Source organism: Tympanuchus pallidicinctus, unplaced genomic scaffold, assembly GCF_026119805.1.
Source record: "Tympanuchus pallidicinctus isolate F22 unplaced genomic scaffold, pur_lepc_1.0 scaffold8, whole genome shotgun sequence".
In the NCBI taxonomy this organism is placed as follows: Eukaryota; Metazoa; Chordata; class Aves; order Galliformes; family Phasianidae; genus Tympanuchus; species Tympanuchus pallidicinctus.
Window position 1 is genome coordinate 2,517,520 of NW_026294802.1, and position 25,290 is coordinate 2,542,809.

The following is a 25,290-nucleotide window of genomic DNA, read 5'->3' on the forward strand; positions in this document are numbered from 1 at the left end:
TAAAAAGCCCACAGTTGGAACAGAGTGGCTGTGTTCAGCTAACCCCTGACAGCCAGAACAGAAAGCCAGATCATCACTGCTGATTAATTTCCCACAGGAGCCGTACCATTTAGCAGTGTTGTTACAGCACAAGCAGTGCCACGTTCCTTCCACTTCCTACTTCACACTAGCAAACGATAAAGCCACTTGGCAGCCCTAATTAGTTTGGCACCTCCAACATAGAAGAAGCAGGAGAGAAATAACGTACTGTCTTTCTAGCAGAAAAAAAACACCTTTACCAAATCAGAAATCCTTCTCAATTGAAGTTGCTATCATAAGCAGCAGCCTGGCGTGACCAATTTTTTTCCTTCAAACGAGCAACAAAACTGTGCCTAATTCTTGCTTGGATTGAAGGGGGGAAGCATCAAGGAACTCGATTGACTTATGAGTCTCTCATCCTCTGAGCACATGGGGGAGGAGAGGAGAGGAAGACGAAATCATTCAGAAAGCAGAAAAGTGGGCCTGCACTGAAGTCTGGACTCACACACTGCCTGTGCACGTACCTGCACACTCAGCATTAGCCATAGGCTTTGGGCAATTCCAGTCCATTCTGGAGGGGGAAATTCGGATGTCCTGGGTAGGTGGCACAGGCATGTTAGCTTGGCTGTGTTCTGTTAGCTCAGGTACAGACTGGGTTGAGCACAGCTCCTGAAAGGACACCCGTGAACGCCTGGTGCATTGTAGGACACCACAACGTGTTTCACATTAGAAATTCTCCCAAAATGACTCCTAGTGTGGTCAGCATGAAGTTTTTGGTCTGTCATTTCAAACTAGCAAGAATTTTTCATTCAGCTGATGAATGAATCTATCATGTATCAAGAAAATCAAGAAATCACTGGGAATTGTCGTACCCTCACTTCTGCAGGAAATGGCTCCTCAGCTGCCTATCATGGCAAAATAAAAGTGGGGTTAAGGTAGGCTGGAATTGTAAGTAGTTAAAGAAATCGCATAGAAATCCAACAAGCAAGTGGATATCCTGACTTATGTTTGTGTTGGGGAGAGAAGTGGCCAAGAACATCATCTGCATGAACACGGTAATCTTCAAGAAAATCTGCCTCTGGAGAATCCGTCCTGCGGGCAGAGGAAGGGCAGACACTTTTATGTGCTCCAGTTGGGCTGTGGGAAGGCTGGGGATGTGACAGAATGGGGAAGTGAGGATTTATTTAACCTGGGAGCAGAGAAAGAAGAGAAAAAAGGGAATTCACAACTGTTTGATCCTGGGTAAGCAAAGGACAGCCAAATCCCTGATCTTAAGAGGAATGTCATCTGGATGGTGATTCGATCCATGCCAAGGAAATGCTGTGTAGGTGAAAGCAAGGTGATTTTGTTTTATGAAACCGGAAACCCATAATCTTACTTTTCTTCCTCATCTCTCATGTATTACGTCACGGCGTCATTGTGTCTTAATGAGATTTAATGATGCTCTTCATTAGATCCCCACAGAAGAAATGTCCTGACAGAGGGCTCAGGAAAGCTGAAGCCTCACATGCCTTGAACCCCACAAGCCCATGCATCAGGCAGAGATCCAAATAATCCAGCTGGAGGGCAGCAAGTGTATTCCAGCAGGCCTCCTTCACCAGAGGCTTCTCATGGAAGGTGCACCACAGCTGGGGGGGGACAGAGCTGGGAGCTGCTCTCCCAGCCTCACAGCTGCAGAGCATCCCAAGCAAGGGGCACTTGGCATGAACAGAAGCAACTCACCATAAAGGACATCTCCTCATCCTGAGGAAGCTGCAGTTATGTGCACCTTACTTTATTTGCAGCACTATCGGTCTGCTAAGTAAAATGAGACTAAGACAAAAATGCTAGAAATTTAAATGAGGATTAAACAAAATGAATTAAAAAGAAAACTGGTGAATATCAACCCCCAGTTTCCAGTAGATAGAAGTTACTTTATTTTTCCTACCATTGTTGTTGGGGGAAGAAACAAAACAAAACAACACCCGGGAGTTAACAGGCTAAGCCCAGCAGCGCAGCAGGGGTGACCATGAATACAATAGCTGTGCTTCCTATCTCAGAGGCAGCTGAGAGCACAGCCTCAGTTCCTGTCTCCTAGCTGACAATGGATATGGACTACAAAAAAAATCCCTCTCACATGAAGCCAGATTTTCAAGGGTTGACCTCTTGCTTCTCTCCATCCACCTAATACACCTGAGAGGAGAGCTAGCTCCCAGCCCAATTCCATTTGTGGGCCCGTGGTCATGCAGGAGATGAGTACCTAAGGCTGTAAATGAAGAGGTCTTCTTGCCTCACAACACCCTCTTTAATTTCTTCTCATAGTGCAGCCCCAATCTCACTCATTCTGGTACATGCAGGTGCAGTTGAAGTGGTGGTAGCCAACACTGATGGCAAACTTCACCGCAACTCTTGCTGTTCCTTGGGGAGACTGAAACAAGAAAAAACAGAATATAATAGAAAAGTAAGTTGACTTTCAGATCAGGAGACTTTAAAACACAAAATACCGAGGTGCTCCAATTTGGTTCTTGTTTTTATTACTTTTTCTGGAGTAAAAAGATCACTTTGGCACTGGCTGCAGGTCACCGATGACTTGATTGAGCTGATCTGTGCTGTGAGAATTGAATGCTCCCATTCAGGCACCAAGGTATCTTGAAATAAGTTCTAATTTTCCCCAAAATAAAAAGCAGTTTCCAGTGTGAGATCCTGGCAGCAATAAGAACCTGAATAACCTCCGGAAAGTCTTCTGGCCTTGCACACCAACAAGCTGACTCTTGTAAACACAGAGCAAGAGACACAAGAGGACTGCAAACCACTACAGACAGTGCCACCTCCTGGGTAAAATGCACAACTTGGAATTTAAGAGAAAAGTAAAACGCTTCCATCCTTGGCTCTGAGATGCTGAAGTGTTGCTTGACAGCTCGATATCAGCTCTGGAAAATGACACTTCAAAAAGAAACATGATCCCAAACAACAACCACTGCCTATGTTTAGCTTAATCACATTTCCATCCATCACCTTTTTTTTTTAATGATTTCAATTCTCCAGGTGTTTCCAGTCAAAGGACGTTTGTCTGATTCACCTTAATTCAAAACGTTCTCACATAGAAATCACAGCAGGTTTGTTCTTCTGTTTTGTTTTCCCATGAGCCTACATGTGACCAAGTTTAAAACTGTGCAAGTCTTTGGAGCCACATTCTGTGGTTCTGTGCTGGAGAGAGCTGTCTGGGAGAAACCACAGCAGGGAGTGATCTGCATTCCTTTCAGGTGGAGGAGGAGCTGGTGAAGAACAGCAGTGACTGTATGCCCTGTCAATACACAAACATGAGTAACACAAGATGTTTTTCAGAAAAATAATCTATTTTTTCACATTGTGCTCACTGTACAGAGCTTCAAATTCTGTAGTCAAAGTGAAAAGGACTTCCTATTGTCCCGCTGAAACACAGAGGATTGCAACTCCAGTTACATGGGAACCTTGATATCAAATAGCTTTGATTGTTTAATCTCAGTAGGTTTGGATTGCGTTTGCATTGAATTAATACAAGAGATGTTTTGTTGTGACAGAGATCATGTGTCCAAAAATTTCCTTCTATGTAGTCCTAATAGGTTCCTATTACTGTACTAACCAGTTCCTTCAGAGAGCTCATTAGCATCAGTGCCCTAAGAGGCCCTATACAAGGCATAATTTTCACTTAAAGCCTATTTAGTTACTGTTTAGGTTTCTTAGTATCTGCTGTCATCAAACTAATCAAGATTGAAAGGGTTAAATGAATCAATTTTTTACTTACGTGATGAATAGCAGCAGCTGAGCAAGAAGTGGAACAGGTCCACTGGCACAGGTTGCCCAAGGAGGCTGTGGATGCCCCATCCCTGGAGGCATTCAAGGCCAGGCTGGATGTGGCTCTGGGCAGCCTGGTCTGCTGGTTGGTGACCCTGCACACAGCAGGGGGGTTGAAAGTCGATGATCACTGTGGTCCTTTTCTACCCAGGCCATTCTATGATTCTGTGAAATATAACAAAATAGTTTAAGATACCTTTATGCTGACTGAACGGTTACAGACACAGCAATTTACAATTCGTATTTAGTTTCCAATTTCAAGTTCAAGGGACAATCCAATTTCTCTCTCTTAATAAGCTCACTTTCTCTCCTTTTAAATGTTTCATCCAATTTTACATTTATAATTCAATACGTCCTTAAATCTTCTTCCTTATCTAAATTCAGTAATACAACATTTGCAAGTACAGAACTACTCAATCGACTTCTGTTTCTTCTGCAAAGTGCTATGTGCTACTCGTCTGCTGTCACATGAGTAGGTTATCCACATTCTCTAAGGAGAAAATGTAAATTCAAATTCACCACATCACTTCAATTCCCATCTCTACAAGCACTCATCAAAGACACCTACACAACATCTTAGGTTATTAATACCCAATGGCAAAAGCAAGAAGAAAGAAAAAAAGGCTCAACGGAATCTTTTTCTTTTGCAGTTTGTTGGGTTTTCTTTCTGTAGCTAAGAAAATTTTCCTTGGCATCACTACCTGCTCAGTTTAAACACTTCCTGAAGGACAGGTGTGAAAAACCTACAATACCTGAAATATTCTGTAGCAGATTTACTGTCATTATCTCTCATCTCCCTCAGGGAGGAAATAAAGTTTCTTCAATGCTTGCCCTCAACCACCTAACAAAGGATGTTGATTCATGTTCCACTGCCATTTTTTTTTCTCAGTTACACATCATTCTCATCTTTATCATTCTACATATCTTGAAATCTGCAATTCCACAGTCTTACCATATGAGAGTACTTACCACATGAACGTCATTTCTAATATCAGAAAATACACTTCACAAGATTTTCAGCCTCAGTTTAGGGATGTATCAGGTCAGTGAGGAAGTTGAATTAACACCACCATTAAAGACAGATTTAAGTTTTCTTCATCTTTTCAAAGAACTTCATGCCTACAGAGAATACTTCACTTTGACACAGAATTCTAAGATTGAAAGATGGCTTACCTAAACTACAATTTGCTGCATTACACAACGTGATAAAAGGGGATATTAACTAAAAAGGAACGTCCCATTCCTATTTCCCATTCATTCATAATCTTCCTGCATTTCTCAGGATTAGTATTAGCATTTGCAGGATGTAATAATGATAAAATCTTGTCAGAGGTCGAACCATTTGATGTAATTCCATTGATATCTTTAAAATAATCAAATAGACAGTGGGTTACCCCCCATTTGCCTGTTGATTACATACTTTTGGAAGTATTTTGACATTTCCACAGTGTGATTTGTCAAGAACCACAGTTCCTTTAAGCAAAGGTAAATACTTGAAAGAGTTAAGAAATAAATAGTAAGTAGAGCTTTGCCATTTCAAGATCCATTTTGTTACCTCTGAGCGGTTCTTCAAACTTAAACTCATTTTATCTGTAAGGCAGATGATCAGCAGTGGCAGTCTTGATCCTTCATGTTGTGGTAGTGCTACTTTGTGGCCTTATCTGTTTGCATACTGTCCTGTATCGGATAATTTATCATTCATAGCTAAAAATCTGCATAAATTACACGATGGTTTTACAAGGCTCAGGAAGGGTAACAGTCTATTCTGGAAAATCCCAGGCCTGTCATTTTTATATAGAGAGGGTTTGACTCCAGCCTGGAGGCTTCTGTGTCCTGACAGAAGGAGCTGATGTGCTGACTTCTGATTTCTGATCTGATTTTAGATCTGCCCAAGATCTCACAAGAAGTCATTTCAAAGATATGAGTGTTACGCACATATTGTTTATCCAGTCATCAATGAACTTTCCCTTGTCTGGCACTTCTTTGCCTGTTACAGCAAGGAACAGCCCCAGGGTAACACCACATTTCAACAGGCAGAGCCTCAGATGCCCAGTGACCCAGTGCAGGTCACTTCCTTCAGGCCCTTTTTGCATCTTGCAGCCCCTGCATGCAGGATATGCTACACACAAAAAGCCAACAAGAACTGAGATCCATGAGATTGAGCATGAATATGCTCAGTACCCACTGGGCAGACACACAAAGAGCTTCCACTCTTCCACGGAAAGGCCAGCAGCCTCAATCAGGTGGCCAAGGACCAACCCTGCTGCTCCCTGCAAGAGGTGCCCAGTGGCACCAGGCTCTTGTTCTCCAGCACCAGCTTTCCTTGAGCATTTTGTATCTTTTTACACTGGGTAATTTTCCTCTTGTATCCTCTGTCACTGCTTGTGCTGATCTAAACCAGCAGCAGCTTCCTTCTCCACCCGCACCCTCAAGGCTGCTGACCTCCTTGCAGCTTCTTCCTGTAAAATGAGCTTTTCCATGCTGGCCTTGGCCACAGGCACCTCAACCCCAAGGATTTTAATTGAGAGGTGTGAAATTGCTGCAAGTGTGGGACAAGATAGAGGAGAATATCTTTTTCTTCCAAGCTCTGCTCTGCCCATTGCCAGTGCAGTCTTGGGGAGAAGCACTGGCCCACATTTCCATACGGAATCAAACTACATCCCACGGGAAGCAGAGCTTTCAGTCATTAATCTGTTTAGGAAAATAACAATTACTTCAGAGCACTCTTAAGTCTGAGTGAAAATCTTGGTCTACTTTGGAGAGGTAAGCCCAGCTTCCATCTGACAAATCAGTGCAAAAGCCCTGTCAAAGTTAGAACTGTTTCCTTCAACTACTCCACAATCCTACTCCAAGTCCTACTCCACAATCATAAGAAACAGAGACGTGAGGTAGATGAGATAAGGAGATGTTTCTGTTGAATGGCCCACCTTTCTACCTTCTATTTTATTATCATGACCAAATTAATGACAGCTGAAAGTGTCGCTTTCCACATAGGTTAAAATGGTCTCAAGGTGCTCATGAAGAGGCTTAGATTACACTGTAGGAAGATTTACTTCATGGTCAGAGTAGTCAAGCAGACTGCCAAGGGAAAGTGTGGAGTCCCCATCTCAGGATGTATTTAAGAGACATGTGGATGTGGCATAAAGTATGTGGTTTAGTGGTAGGACTTGCTGGGTTGGGTTGATTGTTGAACTTGATGATCTTGAAGGTCTTTTCCAACCTAAATGACTCCATGATTCCATGACTCCATGATGCTGGTAAGCCCTTGTTCAGTTTTTCATAGCAGTTATGCCTGTAAGTTATGTTGTGTTTTGTTTTGTTTTTTAATTTAATTTCAGGAGATTTACCTCAGAAACACTTATTTTCCAGTTCCTTCACCACATTTACATCAGAAACCTGTGCTACCTTTTAAGTTCTCTAAAGCATTTATGACTCCCGTGCCTGTTTTCACAGTCAAGTGCAAACACCACTGAGCCTGATAAATGCAAGCTTCAGCCTGGTGAAATATAAGCCAGTCGTGTGGGAAACTGCACAGAGTCTGGGCTGAAAACGGATTGCAAAATATCTCCAAAGGGCTACCTGAGGTCTGTTTGCACTTGCAAGGAAAGCACTGCCCTCTATGTACAGCTGAAAGAACAGGCAGCGTTGACAGGAGAAACTCCAGCAGGGCCTTCTTCCCCTTCAGGTGGCCTCAGCTCTGGGCACACTGGGGGGAGAAACATTAGAGGTAACTATTTGATAAGTAACTCTTGTAAATTACAATTATACTTGAAGTAAAGCATCAAAAAATATTTCTTTCTTGCTTTCATGTATAATCTTTAGATTGATGACACACTGAACTTTTAGAGAATACGTATGTGACTGCATACGTTACATAAAAATATACATGTTTATTTTAAAATGTTCTGGTGTTTATGTGTGTATTGAAACTGGGGTATTGAAACAGGGGACTGAATCCAAGGATGTGTCTGCCAGAGATGAAGCAGAGAATCTGTGCATTTCGCTATGGCCCTATTCCTATCTCACAGACCCTTCCTCTTAGGACTTGGTAATCCCAAAACAAAGCCATAAAAAGGAAATGAAGATTTAGCAGAGCCTACAGTTATCTCTCCCCTCTTGGCTTTATCTTGCTATCTGTGCTAGGTTTCATTTGCACAGGGTCAGTAATCCCAGCTCCTCTGAGGGGACTCTATGGCTGTGTTGGGAACTCTGGTAGAAAGGCAGGAGGTGCTTTTCCTCACCCTGCCACTGTGTGAGGTTGTAACTGCAGGGCATGGAATTTCAGCACAGGCTGTTTTGCCTAGCACTTCATCCCATGCTCCAAAAGCCATCCTTGGGCTGTTTATCCAGCGCACACATTAACTGCTATAGGTAGACACAGGGGCATTCAAGGTGACTTTTTTGCAAAAAACAGCTGAGATCTGGCAGTTTTAAAATCCAAATGCAATGCAGTCCCACTCGTCCCATGGCCCAATTGGGTCTGGAAACAAAATAAACTGACTACAAACCCTGACAATAAACTCACTGTGTCTCCAGTGCAAGGGCAAAGTGACCTGGGAAGGTTTAGTCTCATTTTCTTGGTTGTTAGCTCTGTCTTCCTTACTTCTGAGGTGCAATTTCTCCAGCATATAAACTCTGAGTAGCCTTGAGCCTCCTGGCATTTCCTGTTATGTTATTCAACAGAGTGAAGGATGAAAAAGGAAGTTTGTATTCTTTATGCAGGGTGACCCTTGATGCTTTTATTTCCACACACCTTCCAGACAAGGCAGTTTTTCATAGGGCCACAGTGAGTCTTCTTCAGTGTGTGTCTCCCAGACAGTCTTGTAAGCAGCAACCCTGGATTTGCACAGTGAACTACGTTACTACTCGTTGTTAATGCACACAGCATGCTCAGCCTCCTTCTGGATATAATGCTGTGGACAGCCACCAAATCTGTGCTACTTCAAATTATGTAAAAGGCAGCAGTAAAGAGGTCACAAAGGAGCATGCTATTTAGAACTAGAGAAGTTAATCATTTTCATCCTAAAAAATGCACAGGATCTCCTTCTCTCTGTAATCAAGCCCCTGCATGCTGGGTGTGCTCCACACCTGTAAGAACTACATGATGCACTGATGCTTATCCAACCTGTAAGTGCCTCACACCAAGCAATAAAGCCTACAGGTCAGGGCCGCAGGTGCACTGACAGGCTCTGCAACCTCCTTTTCCCTGCCTTGGGGCTGACCACAGAAGTTGATTCATCCTCTCCTCATCTCACAAGCGCAATGTTCGGGAGCAGAGTTGATAAAGGGCAGCTGTGATTTTGGATCTGACACCCAAATTCTGTGACAGAGCTCTGAAAAGCCCTATTTGGAACCTTCGCCCTTTGTTTTGGGGGCTGCCTTTGAACTCAGGCCCCCAGGCTAGGTCCTTGCCCAAGCTACACCAGCAGGTGCATAAGGAAGGTTAGGGGACAGGAATCCTCTAACCTCAGAGTGTGCTGATTCAGGACTTCAACTACATCTGATATGATGATCAAAATAGTTTATACTTCAACTGTGCAGACCTCAGGGACATGCAGTTTTGGGGACCTGCCATAATAAAGAGAACCAGAACTGGTCTCCGTGTTTCTTAATCCATGTAATGAACTTGGGCAGCGCTGAAGCAAGTAGAGCACTCACTTTACCACTTCTGCTCAGGGACAAAAGCACCAGAGAGGAGAGTGGAGAGCTCAGGGTGACTGCAGGGTTAGAGCAAGATGCCAAATCCCTGTTCTTGTCAGCCACTGTTCTTGTCTGAAAGCTCAGAAAGCCAGTTGTTGTGGTCAGATCACATAGCACGTTCTCTCTTAAGTCATCTCTGTTCTCTCTGAGGTGTTCCAGCCTCTAATACAGGAAACCAGGTGCCCAAATTGTTAGAATTACCTTATTCTTCATCAGTATTAAACATGCAAGTGTAGCATGCACTTCTGGCAGCACCACAGCGGGGACTTGACAGCTCCTGATTTCTAGCACCTTAGGGAACACCGTGCCCACAGAGATGTTCAGTAGTTGGGTCGTGCTGCTGCTGGAGGTGGGGCAGGCTCATCACCTGTGGGAACTGAGCAGCCCTTACCAGGCAATTTATGTTTTCAGATATATATACATATAAATCCAGACCAAGAACAATTCAGAAATGTTACTTGCTAGGGAATTTATCCCATACTATTTAATTTAACAAACAAAAAACAGACATTTCTTTTTATTGACAGACTGAAGAGATTCTTAATATATATCTCAGCATCCCCTCCCTGGAAGCATTCAAGGCCAGGCTGGATGGGGCTTTGAGACACCTGGTCTAGAGGGAGGTGTCACTGCCTATAGCGGGAGGTTGGAGCTAGGTGATCTTAAAGGTCCCTTCCAGCCCAAACCATTCTGTGATTCTGTGATCACTGCTGCATGTGTGATAAGGGCCCTGATCCCTGTTAGAGCTGTTTCTCAAGATTTTCAGAGTCCCTTGCCCAGCTTGCCATCATCAAACACGGCCTGAAAAGCTTTTTGGTCTTACAGCTGCCATGGCTCTCCAGCCGTACTGTGTGCTCTCTTGGAACACCATGCAGGCTTTCAGACCAAAAAGTTCTTCTGTACTGGAATCTAGGCACCAGCATGGTAAGTCAGCAGAAAAAAGAACTAACTTTATTATTTTTTAAGAGAAAATTAATATATAGAATCATGCACGTATGAGGGATACAATAAATAAATAATCACATGGCAGGAAAGAAAAGATTTCTAGATGCAGTAATTCTAAGGTCCTTTCTCCAGTTGAGTTTGTCCTGCACTTCTTTTGTGGGGAAAAAAAAAAAAACAATAAAAACTGAATGCAGATGTTGTTGATGGAATGTAGTTCTTCATTGAGGAGCATTTGCATACATCCACTCTAGCTTGCAGATGCAGAGCTCCATGGGCAAGGCACAGCTTCTGAAAACAGCCAGGTAAGGCTACTGGGGATGTTTTTTCATGTAAAACAAGAGGTATGCTGTTTGTCCCCTGCAGGAAAAAAAAAAAGAAAAAGAAAAAGCAAAACTAGCATGTTTGAAGATCTCACTGATCTCAGTTGCAAAAAAACTTCCAGGTTTGTTCCTGCTCAACTTTCTGAGATTTAGGTCAGCTTAAGCGGCCCTACCCAATGCTCCTATGGCAGCATGCTAACCTGCCTGGCAGCACTGCAGCTTATAGGAGGAAGTCTCTCTCTCCATGCTCATTTTCTTGTGATTCATCAACATACAAAGCATGGAGGAATCCTGACCGATGTACCTAACGCTAGTCAGGATCAAGGGTCAATCACAACACCACTCCTGCAGCACAGTTTGTGACTACTGCAGGCTCCAGGCACAGTCAGTAGAGTTGTCTCAAGTAGCCAGAACACAAGAATGCTCCCTATATACTCCAACATGTCCAGCTCATGACAGGCAAAGGGCAATTCCAATCATTTGTTCTCCCCCTCTTTGCTGCATCGTTTTAAATAATGAAATTTAGACCCCAGAGTGGCATTAAGTAAAAACGAAGAGGCACTTCCTTACCAGCTGAGGTCTGAATGCCCATAGGTACTTCTAACATCATCCCATGACACCTGAAGTAAAACACAGAAGGTAAAAGGGTTGTAAAAACTCTTGAGATGGACATAATGTGATACCAGCACAACAGTCCTCATGACAGTGATACATCTTCTACTTTCAGGAGCTACAAATATTTTAATTAAACAGTTAATCAATCACTCATGATTTTTGAGGAAAATCAGTTCCTTTGCCTCTTCTGAAAAAAAAAAAAAGAAAAAAAAAAGCATTAAACAGATGTAGAGTACATAATGTAGGGCACACAGTCAATGACTGCTTGTGGAAAATGCAAAGCAGATCCTGAGGTTCTGAGCTAAAGCCATCTTGCCCTCAGCTCTGAGGATGCTGTAGAAGAGGAAAGGCATGCACAAAGCTCTGCAGACTCATTTTTCTCTCCGGGTTCTCTTGAACTAGCAGTCAGTCAGACTAAGTGAGATCTAGAGGACTGTCTGGAAAGCTACAAAAGAAAAGTGGATTTGTCTCCTTACCTGTTCAACAAAAGAATCATTGAAGCAATACCATTTGCATTCTGTGAGACTTCGAATATAGGCACAGTAATGTCCACAGCTAGTTGATCCTGAATGAGCAACAACAGCAAAGAGCTCATACTGCCAGGCAGCCTGTAAAGAGGAACTTTCAGTAAGGCAATTTTCATTTACCACTGCTGAAAACAAGCAGCAGCCAGGACAGCAAGAATGTGCATTTCATAAGGAAAAGAAAGATCAGACTGACCCTGAGCATCCTGCCTTTTATAATATTACCCTCAGTGATTTGCCTGCCAACTGTGGACTAGCAGCCTCCCTGGAGGTTACAGGAACATAAAAAGGGCAGTAGGACAGCAAAGAGGCAGTAAAGGGGTGACAGCATCCAAGCACTGCACCAGTGAGATTTTGCTGTTGCCACACTTTCCCTTGTTACTCTCAGTAAGGGGAAGAGATGTAGCAGGTCACTCAGCTGCTTGGCAAAGCTGTCATCTTCCTGCTAACCTCAAGGTCTGGATTTGGTCAACTAAATTGACAGTGTTTACATCTTTTCTGTAGTATTTTTAGACACGGAAGAAAGAAGTTATGCTTATTGCTCTCAGAAGAAAGAAAAAGAACCATAAAGCCTGTTTTTTGGCTTCATGGCAGAAAACTCCAGTTAGTTATATTACCTTTGGAGACAGGAACTTGAATAATGCCTGAACCAGTCAAAACAATTAGATGTCAGACAACACCAAGCACAGGTAAAGTCTGAGACATACATTTCTAACACTGATTTGAAATGAAGTCCGCACTGATCTTATCAAATTCGAGCTAAAGGCAGAAGAAAATCTGACTCTTTTTGACAGGGCATTAGGATTATCTCACCTTTTCATTGTCATGTGCTTGGCACTGCTGTTCTGTCAAGACTGCATTGAAATCAAGGTCTTGTGGGAATGGCAGGCAGTTGCTAATTTTGTGGATGTAAGCTGATCTTCCAAAGCAGAAGCGCTTTAGGTGTATGGTCAGAGTCTGTGGCAGGTGGACCAGCTTTACACTCTGAAAAGGAATAAATAATGAAATTTAGAACCAAGGAGCAAACCCAGGAGAACTGGGGTAGAAAAAGCCATTGCCACAGAATCACAGAATCACAGAACGGCCAGGGTTGGAAGGGACCTCAAGGATCATGAATCTCCAACCCCCCTGCCACATGCAGGGCCACCAACCTCCCCATTTAATACCAGACCAGGCTGCCCAGGGCCCCATCCAACCTGGCCTTGAACACCTCCAGGGACGGAGCATCCACAGCCTCTCTGGGCAGCCTGTTCCAGCACCTCACCACTCTCTCTGTAAAGAACTTCCCCTGACATCCAACTCTATCATTGCTAGACAGTGAATGTAGCATAGCAGCCCATCTACACAGAGATGTGATGATCAGGTTTCTCAACTTCAACTTGATCAGCATTGAGCCTTGCGTGTCTCATTGACTGCTTCATTTCTCATCTGCTTTCCTAACCCCAGGTTGCTAGCATTCCCATAATTATTCCCTCTCTTCACTAACCCATGGACTGAAAATTATGGCATTTAAGATGTTCAGGTGACCAAATCAGCCATAGCACAAAATACAGATGGTGCAGCATGCTGCCTAGATGCCACAATCAGCAGGCTGTTTCTACACAACAAAGAAACAGTCACATTCAGAAGAAATTTCCCTCTTGCACAACTTGTCTGTGAAGATTCATTGGAACAGTTTTTTCTGTCTGCTGGGTTGGCTGTACTCTTCAGTGGCAAAATAACTACTGCGTTCATCACCTCTTTAAACCCAAGCACCACAATACCATCGATAAACTGGATGGGGTCTTGGGCAGGTGAGTGGATAGTCAAGCACTGTGCCTGGTGAGGAGAAGCAAGCCAGCTTTCTTGTGACATGGCCAACAGAGCTCTGTGCAGGATGCCACGCTGTCAGTTCACTCCACCTGGCGCTGCCTTTGTTGACAGTACTGCTGCTGCCATGACTGCCACCAAGACATGTATGCACTGTGGCCTAGGAGGGTGGACCAACCCTGGAAACGCCGTGGAAAGTCCCCTCCAAACCTTGGGCTGAGGCACTCTTCCCTGACACACCTCCCTCTTCAATGCACTTGCTGCTGCATGAAACAGCTAATTCATCTGCTGGCAGAGACCAATACTGTAAACACACAGAGCCCAATGGAGAGAAGGAGAGAAAAGAAACCACCCTATGCTCTCCTGCTCTTAAAGGTATGCACAGCACCGGTAACATACTCTTGTCTACCCCTAGGTGACTTATATTAAAAACCATAAAAGCATTCTTTTGTCCCTGCAGCTACGTTCACGGCAGGGATCTTGCCATATGGCTTTTACCCAGCTGACAGTGCTATGTCAACACAGCTTTGAGTTGTTGATCTCTTCAACTGGTACGGTTGAGTTCTTTCTCTGTTTTTCCCAGTCCTAAAGGGAGTTCTGAATATAAGAGATGTATGGGGAAATACTTCTGCTTACCTGCCGAAACGGTGTTTTCTTTCCACAGTGTTCACAGAAACACATGTTTTGACCAGTCAACTCTTCTGAATGGAAAAAGCACTGCAGGCACTCCTCCTAAGAAGACAGAACAGTTTTCTTTCATCTTATTTCCTTCCTTCAAGCTAGACTTTTATTTCAACTTTGCTTCACGGGCTGCATGTAGACAACAAAGCTACAGAAGGCAATTTTTAATTCAAAGGAAAAAATCAGTTTTCTGTCCCTTACCATGAATGAAAAAGTGAAATCAAGTACTGCTAGTCAGTTTGAATTGTTCTGCATTTTTTTAGTGTTCAGAAAGATTTTGTCTGCCTTGCATTCATCTGTAAGTTAGACTTGCTCCTGAATAACCAACTGCACAAGCAGTTACAAAACGTGACGTGTTCAGCAACCTGTGGACTAAGCACATAGTGTCACTGTAAAACATGCTCTTCACAGTGACATTAATGCATTTAATTTTTTAGCCAAAGAAAACAGAGGAAGGGTTTGGTCATTTTAGCACATATAGGTACAGTATGAAGAAAAGTTGCTTTCAGTCTTTGTTTACTTGAGTTCTAAAAACACTTTTTTTCTTTTGTTTGCCTTCACTGGAGAGTGTCAGAAGAAAAATAACCCTTATTCTTCTACATACAAAGATGGAATTTAGGAAGGAATGCTGCAGTAAGAAGACTCCCTAGATAAGAAAACTGGGCAATGCAGAGCTGGGAAATTTGACCAAACACAGAGAGCTGGACTGCAGTTCACTCTGACCTACCTGTATTTAAGTGCCTAGTGACATTAGGTGCCTGAATTTCCAAAGGCCCTGTTTACAGTGCATTAGGACTGGCAACTCTTGTTTAGCCTTGGACCTTGAAAAGCAAGAAGCCATTACACTGGGACACTCAAAACCAAGAGATTCAAAATCACTAGGGACTTTTGAGTGGGATCTTCACTGAGCTGCACTTCCTGCTCTCACCATCTGAAGTCAGCAAACATATGACTGTAAACCTCCTCCTTACGTAGTGCCTCTCCTATTAGAACTGACTATAGAGACATAATCATAGTCAAACTGTACTGAATGTGCATTCGTATGTGTACTCCTGCACACACCTAGACTGTGTCAAATCATTTCTACTGCAATGTGACCAGGACAGTTCTAAAACAGACACTTGTTTTGTTATTTCAACAGGTGAAAGAGCATCTTCTTTACATTAAGAAAAAAAATATCCACAAAGTATCAACAAAATAACATCAATAGAAACACATTGTTTTAAACCCCATTTTAGAATGAGTGTGAATAGCAAATAACTGTGTGCCTTTCAAACAGGACACATGTTATGCTATATATTCCTTTTCCTATCACAGCCCTGACATTTCATCAATTTCTACCCTTGCAGTGGGTGAAAAGTAAGACTGGATTCCAGATTCAGCCCTTACCTCTCATGCATTCCAATGCAATATCATACCCCTGGCATGCAGCTTGGTACAGGATCATCCCCATTGTGTTGTTTTTCTTTGATAGTGCAGCACTGTGGCAAATTTTCTATGAAGAGACAACTCCTAACATATCTCCTCTTTCTTAAGCTCTGGGTGCAATTACACTAATTGAAAAAGTAGAGTACTGCCTGGCACAAAAAAGGTGTTGGTACATGAAGGTATTTTACACCATCCCAAAGCCTCAGCGATTTTGAAGAAGGTTCCTTTATCCTGGAACAGCATAAAGCGATCAGAATAAGATCCAGTTGTCCACTGACAGCTGAAACCTCCACTCTCTATTTGACACCATCACTTCTTTATCTGGAATATCAAACAGCAGTACTGTTCTGACAGCAAAAGAACACTGCACCGGGCAAATGCAGTGCCCCTGGTGAGGGACTAACACTTATAGAGGGCACTTCTCTGTGGTAAGCAAACTCTCACAGATACACATCACCATACAGTGTAAGTCTTTGGATCATACAGAGTATTTAGTCAACAGCCTTCTCAGAAAGGAGCTTCAAAGATTTTATTTTCTTTCTCCAAAATTGAACGGACTTTTTTTTCTAGAGAAGTTTAAAAGCCTTCAAAACAAGCAAGAAATGTGAATGAGAAAAGGCCCCAGACAATCTGCAGAGATTCTCTAGAGAAGTACAGGGAGACACCAGTCCTACAGGGAGATGGCTCTGACACTGAATAGAGAGGAATCTTCTTTCAAAGGTCAGAGCACTATCACTGAACTTACCAGAGTCTTCAGCATGTGATAGCCAGAATCTAATAATGAGACTGGAAGGGTTAACATGCTGCTGTTCCTTTTTGTTTCAGAAGAGCACGTCTGACAGGCCAGGTGCTCCTGCACACTGATGGTGTACAAATCACTCAGCTTTTCAACCTGGAGGAGGTAAAAATGGCCAAAACAAGGTTTGTGAAGAACACAGCTGAGGTATTTCCCTCTGCGAATGGGAAGGGACATGCCACTTCATGAAGTGTTGGTACTTTAAGGCTTGAACCCAGATCTGACCTTGACTCATGTGGACTGGACAGTTCCACCATTTAAAGGAGAACAGCTCCTTCCCCTCACCCCCTAACCGAGGTGAAAGACATCTCCTGTAAAAGGACAGCTGAATGTCTGCTTTAAATGCAATTTTATTGTTCTGTTTGGAACAGTAACAGGAATCTGTCTTGTGTATGAGCAGAACTATGATACTGATTTGAGGAACAGACACTTTTTTTCTTACTTTACATCATTCTCTTTGGAGGAACTGTCATATACATACCAAGAGTTACCAATAATGAAATGCACGTGTCTGACTCCAAAGAATGAAGGAACTGTGTAAAGACATGCCAGTTAATGCTTACAGAAATTTGGGAAGACATGCAAGTTAACTAAATTTGGTGTTGCTAAAAGATTGGTCTTATCATTTATTAATAGATTCTCCTGTTAGAAAGGAAAACCTGGCATGCTCTAAACAGAGGAATAATAGAAGTGTGATTTAAACCCATGAAGTCTATGAGATCAAGACTGTCTACATTTAAATATGAGAGGGAATATTTAGATGGCAGATAATTCCAAGAATTTCATTTAGGATAACAATGAATGGGATTCTTCTTGGAGAAACAGAGGAAAGAACATATGGCAAAAGCATGGTGTTCATTTTAGTGATCATACTTACCAGCTCTGGGTTTTTCATCTGTTTCTTTAACAAGTTCCAGAGAGTCAGAAAGAGTTGGGCAGCATCATACTGTACAAACACTGGACAAGCAGAAAACAACCTCAATCAGTATTATCAAGAATGCCAAGCATGTTTTCCATAGATGGCAAAGGTAGATTTGTTCTTCTCCATTGGAATGTGTGTTCTGTTCCATTGCCACCTTCTACCAGGGACAGAGCTTAGTCTGGAGACAGCCACAGTGTCTTCTCGTGACCTGAGCAAATAGTGGGAAAAGATGGGAGGGCTCAAGTCCCCCACTGAACTACCCACTGCAAGAGGAACGTCTCTGTCAGTAGGACACAGAGCCTAGCATATGCCTATAACCTACCACAGGATAGGCCTGACTGATGCCTCATGGAGTTGGGCATCTCTCTTTAAGTGAAACAGAGAAGGCAGAATGCAAAACCTCAGAGGGAAGAATTATATAAATAGAAACACTAAGGTTAGCTCATGTTCCTCTTTCATATAGGTCTGGGCTGGTTATCGATTTTCCCTTCCAGAATTGCCATCTTTTAGCTTTTATACAAAGATCAGAGTATCTGTATGCAAACTACCATCCATATTTGTACATGTAATCAGACCCTCAGTATCCCATCCCTACTGGTCACTTGTGCAGATAACTATTTCTCTCGTTTGTACCCATGTCCAGATGGGAGAGTAGGTCAGTGAGTTCTTCTCTTAGCATTTATAACAAGGAACAGGAATAGGATCCCTGGGGATTTGGGTGAGCTCAGTATCTTTCTGACACGATCCCTTTTTTCTAATAAGAAATAGCAGCTGTTGCACTGTTATTAAGTAGTATAGTGAGTCAAATCAAGCCATAAGTCATCCACTCTGTGTCTTGCACAGCCTTTTATTCTGTCCAGTATCAACTGCTGAGTCTTCTAGCAGGCTGATCATCTTTGCATCCTTTGGACACCAGCAAAGTAAATCAGAAGACACAGCACCTCACTCATGACAGGAAGGTAGCTATAAAGAGCTACATCATCATGTACCTACTTCTTGCATTTCTGAATCCCTGAACGAGATGCCAAAGTCTGCACTGCTTTCCAGTGCTTGATAACAAACTTTCCCAGTCTGCAGGCAGAGGTGGGCATGAGAAAATGGATGCTTACTTGTCACTCTGTGTTCTACAAGACAGATAGCAAGCTCTCTGGGAGAAACTGCTTTCTGCTTTCCACACTGCATCTTCTCTAGCAGCAAAAGCATTTGGTATGGGACATTCTTCTTCTTTCCTGTGCCACACACTGGCACTGAGATCCTATAAAGAGAAGTAAAATGAATGGTAACCAAGCAGCGCAATGGAGGAATATTAGATTTCACACCAGAAGGAGCAGAGGTGGATGGCACAGATAGCAACTCAAGAAGAACCACAATGGGCACATTTTCAGCAAAATAAGGAAAAATGGGAAGAAAACACCAACACCAGCTCAGCCCACAGTGCAAGCTGACAGCTCTAAAGCAAAGGTTATGATTTTAAGTTGGCCCATTTCTGAATAAGGGGTAAACTGAGCAGGACTTGCAGTGCCTTCTGTGCTCTGAAGCAATATTATCTACAGCTGTTTTCAGAGCTGCTCTTGCCTTACTCCTTTCCTTCATTTTCAGCTACCCTCAAAATTTCATGGGCAAGTATATCACAATTAATGAATGCTGAATATAGAAAAGATTTCAACTATATGCCAACTGGGAAGCTCTTTATCCTCTCTAAATTTATTAGAGTCAACATGTTTTTCTATGTCTTTCTTTAAATAATAATAGTAACCTTCAGCCTACATTATTTTGCTTTTTTAATGACATTTATCATCCCTGTACACCTGTAACTTGTCTCCTTCCCACTCTGCACACTGATGAGTGTGTAAGAGATTTGGAGAAAAGACTGAATAGGAATGATCCACTTAGATGCCTAAAGCTACAGTGAACTGAGCAAACTGGACACCAGTTTTAAGGGTGGCACAGAGCAGCAGAAGCCCACATCGTGCTCACAAACAAGTAGCAAGCACTATGAAGCAGAACAAAGCAGCAGTGTACTTGCTCTCTGCTACCACATTAGTCATCTCTATCAAGAGTTAGGCCCCAGGGCAGTGGGGGCCAGAAGCTATGGATCATCAGGATGTATATTTTCATATGCTTGCAGTTACAAGGTTAATAGTGGATATGGTTTTACGTGGCACATCCTTTAATTATAATGTGCTCTGATCATACTTGGGACAAAATCATATCCTGCTACTGAAAAGAGGTACAAATCATAAAGACTCAGTTCAAGCCTGCAATGCCTCAATGTGCAAACATTACATGAGAGATGACTAACAAGTAAGAAAACAGCAAGTTTTGACTTTGTAGGCCCTAGTCTGTAAAATAAGAGGCACTGCAAGATAGAGATCTTTTTGAGCTAGCTGGAAGTACTTAACACCTCCTAATGAATCAGTCCTTCAAATGTATGCTCCATATGAAAAAAGGACCAGAGACAATGGGGCAACAACAGAACCATCTCAGGTAGTATGTGAGCAGGCAGTACCTTCGCAGTATCTTTGTGAAGTGTATGTTCATGAAGAACACCTGGAGCAGAGAGTTGAGACAGCAGGTTTGTCCAATATTATACAGTCCAACAGCTCCTGTAGGCACAGGAAAAGAGAAAGTGAAGTCCAAAGACAGGTGACAAGAAAAGAAAGTGAAAAAGATTTAAAAGATAGAAAACTCATCTTTGTATGTTTCAGCCATTTAGTGCACAGCTTCAATATCTTGCTCAGACCTCAGAGAGGCTCCAACCTACTTTCCTCAAGCAGATAACATCTGTGTTTCTTTTGACAGCTGGCATGAAAAATCCAAGTCAGCCTGGATTATAATACTCAGATGTCTCCCAGCTCCTCTACTTTCAGTTAACACGCTTAAAATAAACAGATACCAAAGGCTGCCTGTATGAACATTTTTATTCAGCCTTTTAAACAGACAGGTCTACCAACAAAATAAGGAGCTGCATGTGAGAAGCACATGTGAAGTGTCTACCACACAAGCTAACCCGCAGCTGTTTACACTGCATATAGAACTTCTTTCTGTATTCTGTGCCCCAAAGCAATGCCAGTAAAGCATCAGAAAGGAAAAGTTTGTCTTCTGAAGTCAGGAGAAAGGAAATGGGGCAGAAACTCAGAACAACTGTGAAATGTGTACAGCCAGTGGTAACGAGAGATCTATGTGATACACAACAGAATGTACACCTGAAATACTGATGGCAGCTTTTGGGGAGCCAATCTACTGACACAGCATAGTAACTAGGACCTACTGCCTAGTTTAGCAAATCAATAGGCAAAGCTGGCTGTGTTTAGAAAAAGGCTGCTACCTACTTATTCTCAGCTGCAATGGCCAATACCAGGAGTTGGAAGGGGAGAAAGCTCTGAGATCCTCATGTAAGTCCTTATCAAAACCCAAAATGGTTTCTTGACACTGCAAAATGAGAATCATCTGCACATTCCTCAGTAAGGGGGTAAAGGAGAAAACAAAGCCCAAGAACAGAGAATGGAACAGAAGGCATGAGAGACAGAAAATACACATGCGAAAAATAGACAAAACTTGATTACTGTTTTTTAGGTCGGCAGCACCAAAGACTGATGGTGGCCTCCAGTCTTCACTCTTTGACGCTTTGTCTTCTTCTTTATAACTTTTTTCTTCTGCCTTCATGGTCTCACTTGGTGATGTCTCTAGTTCCTTCTTGCTTTCCTGATGCTCACCTCTTTGGCTCATCAATAATATTGCATGTACAATCACGGAAGGACTGCAGAAGGACATAGAAAGATCAGAAAGATAGGGAACACCCAGAAACATACAATTTCTATTTCATATTTTCACGATGAAAATTATGGAATGTAAATAAAACTAGTTTGATTACTGCAGTAGTGTTTGATACATTTAAATTATTGTGGGCGTGGTAAATGGGCAATATATCAGCAAGGTAAAAGACACAGAGCTTGTTGGCAACTGCACGTCCTTCTCTCTGTGACTAAATAAATGATCCCCTGGTTCCACAGAAGTAGCTCCACCTAACCAAGGGAATTCTAGACACACCTACCTGTTCATGATTCAGTGAATAATATTATTGTTCAACTGTCAGATGTTGAAAAACTCCTCTGGTTAGTAACAGTAACGCCCGAGTATTCAAAGGAGAAAATTTCACCTCACCTAATCTTTTGAGCTGATAAGCATTTATTTTCTGGTTGGGCTGTCCATTGTTTTTAAGCACACCAACCACAGCTCTACTGCAGCACTTTGTATTCTAATTTTTAAAGGCATTTCAGCATTCGAATATCATTTTCAGTTCACGCTTCTTCAAGTGATCACAAAGGAGCTGTTTAAGCAAGAGAACAATTACAATGCCTTGAGTTTGAATGAACCATTACTCTAACAAACCTCTACGATTCAGCAACTGGCACTTAAAGTAAAACTCAAAACAATCACTAAACAAAAAAAGAAATTAAAATCACAGTGTCCCACACTCAGATCAGATCACATCATCAAATTTACTGAAGAATTTTATTTGGGGGGGAAAAAAAAGAAAATCAGAAATTGAAAGATAGATTCAAGAAGACTGCATTTCATATGAAAAAGCAGTGATTTGAACAGCTATTTCAGGAAAAGCTTAACTGGATTCAATTTCTTCTTTTGCAAAACAGTCAGAACTCATTCTCCACGTCTCCTGGAAAGTGGTTTAACCAGGCATTCAGGATTCTGAAATCCCATCCAGAGAAAGAATGCATCTTTGTGTGCAGTAGAAAATATTGGGTTTATTTGTGGTGTATCAGCAAGAGTGTGAGTAATGCCATCAGCCAGTGGTGATGTAGGAGGAGACAGAAAGGAGGGAAAATGATCAGTAGAGTAGAGGGAGCTGAACAGCAGCTATGCGTGTGCTGGAGATGAGGAGAACTTGCAAGACACAGCTTTTGGTAGGCTTAAGAGTGGGATGAACAAGCAAGCTCAGAGCTAGGAAGCTTCGGGTGACTTTGGAAATAGGTGGAATTACACTAGTGTTGGAAGGAGCAGGGATCTACAGAGATAGAAGGATTTGGGTCTGCGGTTTGATGAAACTCTCCCCCAGGCACCCAGGCCCTGCTAACAGGAACCCTGGCTTGCGAGCAAGGACAAGACCTGAACTTCCCAACCATTGCATGGAACTGCCTTGTCTCAGCTATAAAAAATACAGTATTCCTAAGATTTGCACGTGATCCTCCTTTTTCTGCATAAATATATAAGAAATCTGGTGAGTGGGCAGAGGACTTGGGGAGCAGACTTCCCACTTAGCCCTGATTTCTCCCCTCTTACTGAAGGGCAGGGTCCCTTCTCTGTTTCCCTGGCAGATGAGGGCGATGACTCAGTACCACTTGTGGCTTAGATGAGCGGAGTGACCATGCTAACTGCAGGCAGACAGAAGGCAGCAGCCACGTCTGCTTCTATCTTTCACCCACCATCTACAAGCTCTCTCGCCCATCCTCTCAGTCAGCTTAGACTCGTCCCTTTCACTCTCAATGCACCACAGCCTATCTGTCCCCTCAGGATTCTGACCATCCACGATAAAACCCATGCCCCTTTACACCTCCATGCCACAATGCTCTCAGCCCCAGCATCCCTGTGGTCTTGCTGCCCCTTTGCCACCCAAGCCCTCTCTGCCTGAGGATTGCCTCTGTCCCTGGTCACCATTCACCCTTCCCACCATCATCACCCCTTTATCCTCATGGGGTTTGGGCTCTCAAGGGGACAGACAGTGCCTTGGGGAGACAAAGGCCAATGCAATGAGTTGATCTAGTGGCCAGTAACCCTGCCCACAGCAGAAGGCTGGAGCTCGATGGTCTTTCAGGTGCCTTCCAACCTAAGCCACTCTAGGAATCTATGGAGCTCTCAAGGAGATGATGGTGGCCCTGAGGTGCAGCTGCAGGGCTGAGAGCTGGACTTGAGCACTTGTCTTGACACGGCTGAAATGAGACTTCCCACTCCTCTGTCGAACTACGCGCTTGTTCAGCTCCCTTTTTTTTTTCTTTCCCTTTCTATACATATTTTTGTTCATTAAAGAATATTTCTGATGAGCCAGACAAAAGCAACCATTCCAGCCGCTACAAACGTCAATTATTCGCACCCCTTTGACTTCATGCCCTCTAATTAGCACAGTAAGAGCTTGCAGACAACAAGACCCCGACATATTACGCCTGGGACCCTACTGGCGCCCTACGGCTGCGGTTCGCCGTAGCGACAAGCGGTCCAAAAGGTTTCCCTACCAGTTCCTGCAGGATCTCGAGCGCTCGGAGCCACGGCGGATCTTCAGCCTTCCCCCGGGGCCGCATGCAGCCGTAACGAGCCAGGAAGGCGCATGAACGCAGGGCGAAGGGCACCTCGGTCCCGCGGGCAGCGCTGAGGGAGCGGCTGCCGCGGCGGCGCTGCCTGAGAGATTGCCGCGCTCCGCCCGGCTGCGTCAGAGGGCAGCCAGCAGCGCCCACAGCGCAGCGGAGCTTTCATTTCCCGCTTAGCTCTGCCCCCGGACAGAAAGTGAAACTCAGCTCCGGTGCAGTCCGGGCGGAGCCGCTGGTTTCGCTTCCCGCTCGCCGCCAGGGGCGGACGGGGCGCAGAAGTAGGCTGCTGTGAGGTACGGCGTCCGTTCCTTTTAGCTACAAAAGCAATAAGAAAGCCAAACTGTTAGGAACGCCCGCAGTAACCTACTTATTTAAAATAACCCCAAATAAGTTACTTGCTTAGAAACTTAATGCGTGTTGCAGCCTCGAAGTGTAACCAGTTCTGCTCGTAAGTGAGCCGTAGTCCCCAGCAGAGCACGGGTGAATGGCAGTGATACAGTAAACGAAATTGCTCAACCACAGAGTAGCTTCAGCTCCAGCCCATGCTGGATGGTGCCTGGACTCAGCGAGTCCAAATGCATCCAGACCAGCAAGAGTTCTGGCACCCACTCCTCCAGTGCATTTCCAGGCTACCTTCCTCTTCTTCCAGAGCACCAGCAGAAGGAATGGAACGATGTGCTGCCCTGCTTGGATGTTCCGCTTGTTGGGGAGTAGCTACCAGTCCAGCTTTGCACCACACAACGAGAGAGGAGAGCTGAGAGGTGAGTGGTGCTGCCCTGCTGGCTGGGAAGTGGTGTGTGTGAATCACAGGATCATAGAATCATGGAATTGCTCAGGTTGGAAAAGACCTTAAAGATTGCCAAGTCCAACCATGACCTAACCAAACTACCTTAACTCTAACAACCCTCTGCTAAATCATGTCCCTGAGCACCACATCCAAACGGTTTTTAAACAAATCCAGGGGTGGTGATTCAACCACCCCCCTGGGGAGCCTATTCCAGTGCTTCACAAGCTTTTCTGTAAAGAAGTTTTTCCTGATATCCAACCTAAACCTCCCTTGGTGCAACTTGAGGCCATTTCCCCTCTTCCTGCCACCTGTGAAGTAGGCTTTCTGCAATCTGCGTGAAATAGATGGAGCCTTTGGGGGCCCAGGAGTGAGACCCTGCTCAAACGGCCTGGCCCTCACAGCAAGAGCTCTTCAGCCAAGGCAGCAGTGGCAGTGAAAAGCTTCCTGAGCTATCACATGGGCAGACAAGAGTACCTGTAGAGGCTTGTGGGCAGAAGAGTACAAATGAATCAACATCTTTCCTGTGGAATTTGTGAATCATTTTGGTAATGACAGAGTTAATGGTTTTCACTCTATTACTAGTTTGTGTGGAGTCTGCCTGATAAAAGTGAG

At 43.6% G+C, this 25,290-nt stretch overlaps 1 protein-coding gene across 2 annotated transcripts; it reads right to left on the bottom strand.

The window, feature by feature from the left end:
• Window positions 1-1,835: 1,835 nt before the first annotated feature.
• USP18 (ubiquitin specific peptidase 18) lies at window positions 1,836-24,051 on the bottom strand. Of its 2 annotated transcripts, none has more exons than XM_052668189.1 (11): window positions 23,820-24,051; window positions 21,138-21,331; window positions 20,081-20,177; window positions 18,681-18,826; window positions 17,527-17,606; window positions 16,599-16,745; window positions 14,381-14,476; window positions 12,749-12,919; window positions 11,888-12,019; window positions 11,367-11,416; window positions 1,836-3,301 (listed from the first exon to the last, which is right to left on the bottom strand). In XM_052668189.1, the coding sequence occupies exons 2-11, from the start codon at window positions 21,298-21,300 to the stop codon at window positions 3,145-3,147; spliced, it is 1,239 nt and encodes a 412-aa protein (XP_052524149.1). In that variant the 5' UTR covers window positions 21,301-21,331; window positions 23,820-24,051; the 3' UTR covers window positions 1,836-3,144. The 2 variants fall into 2 exon arrangements, with proteins under 2 accessions (XP_052524149.1, XP_052524152.1); XM_052668192.1 differs by lacking the exon at window positions 1,836-3,301 and adding an exon at window positions 10,467-10,833 and having other exon boundaries at window positions 23,820-24,003.
• Between the last annotated feature and the right edge of the window lie 1,239 nt (window positions 24,052-25,290).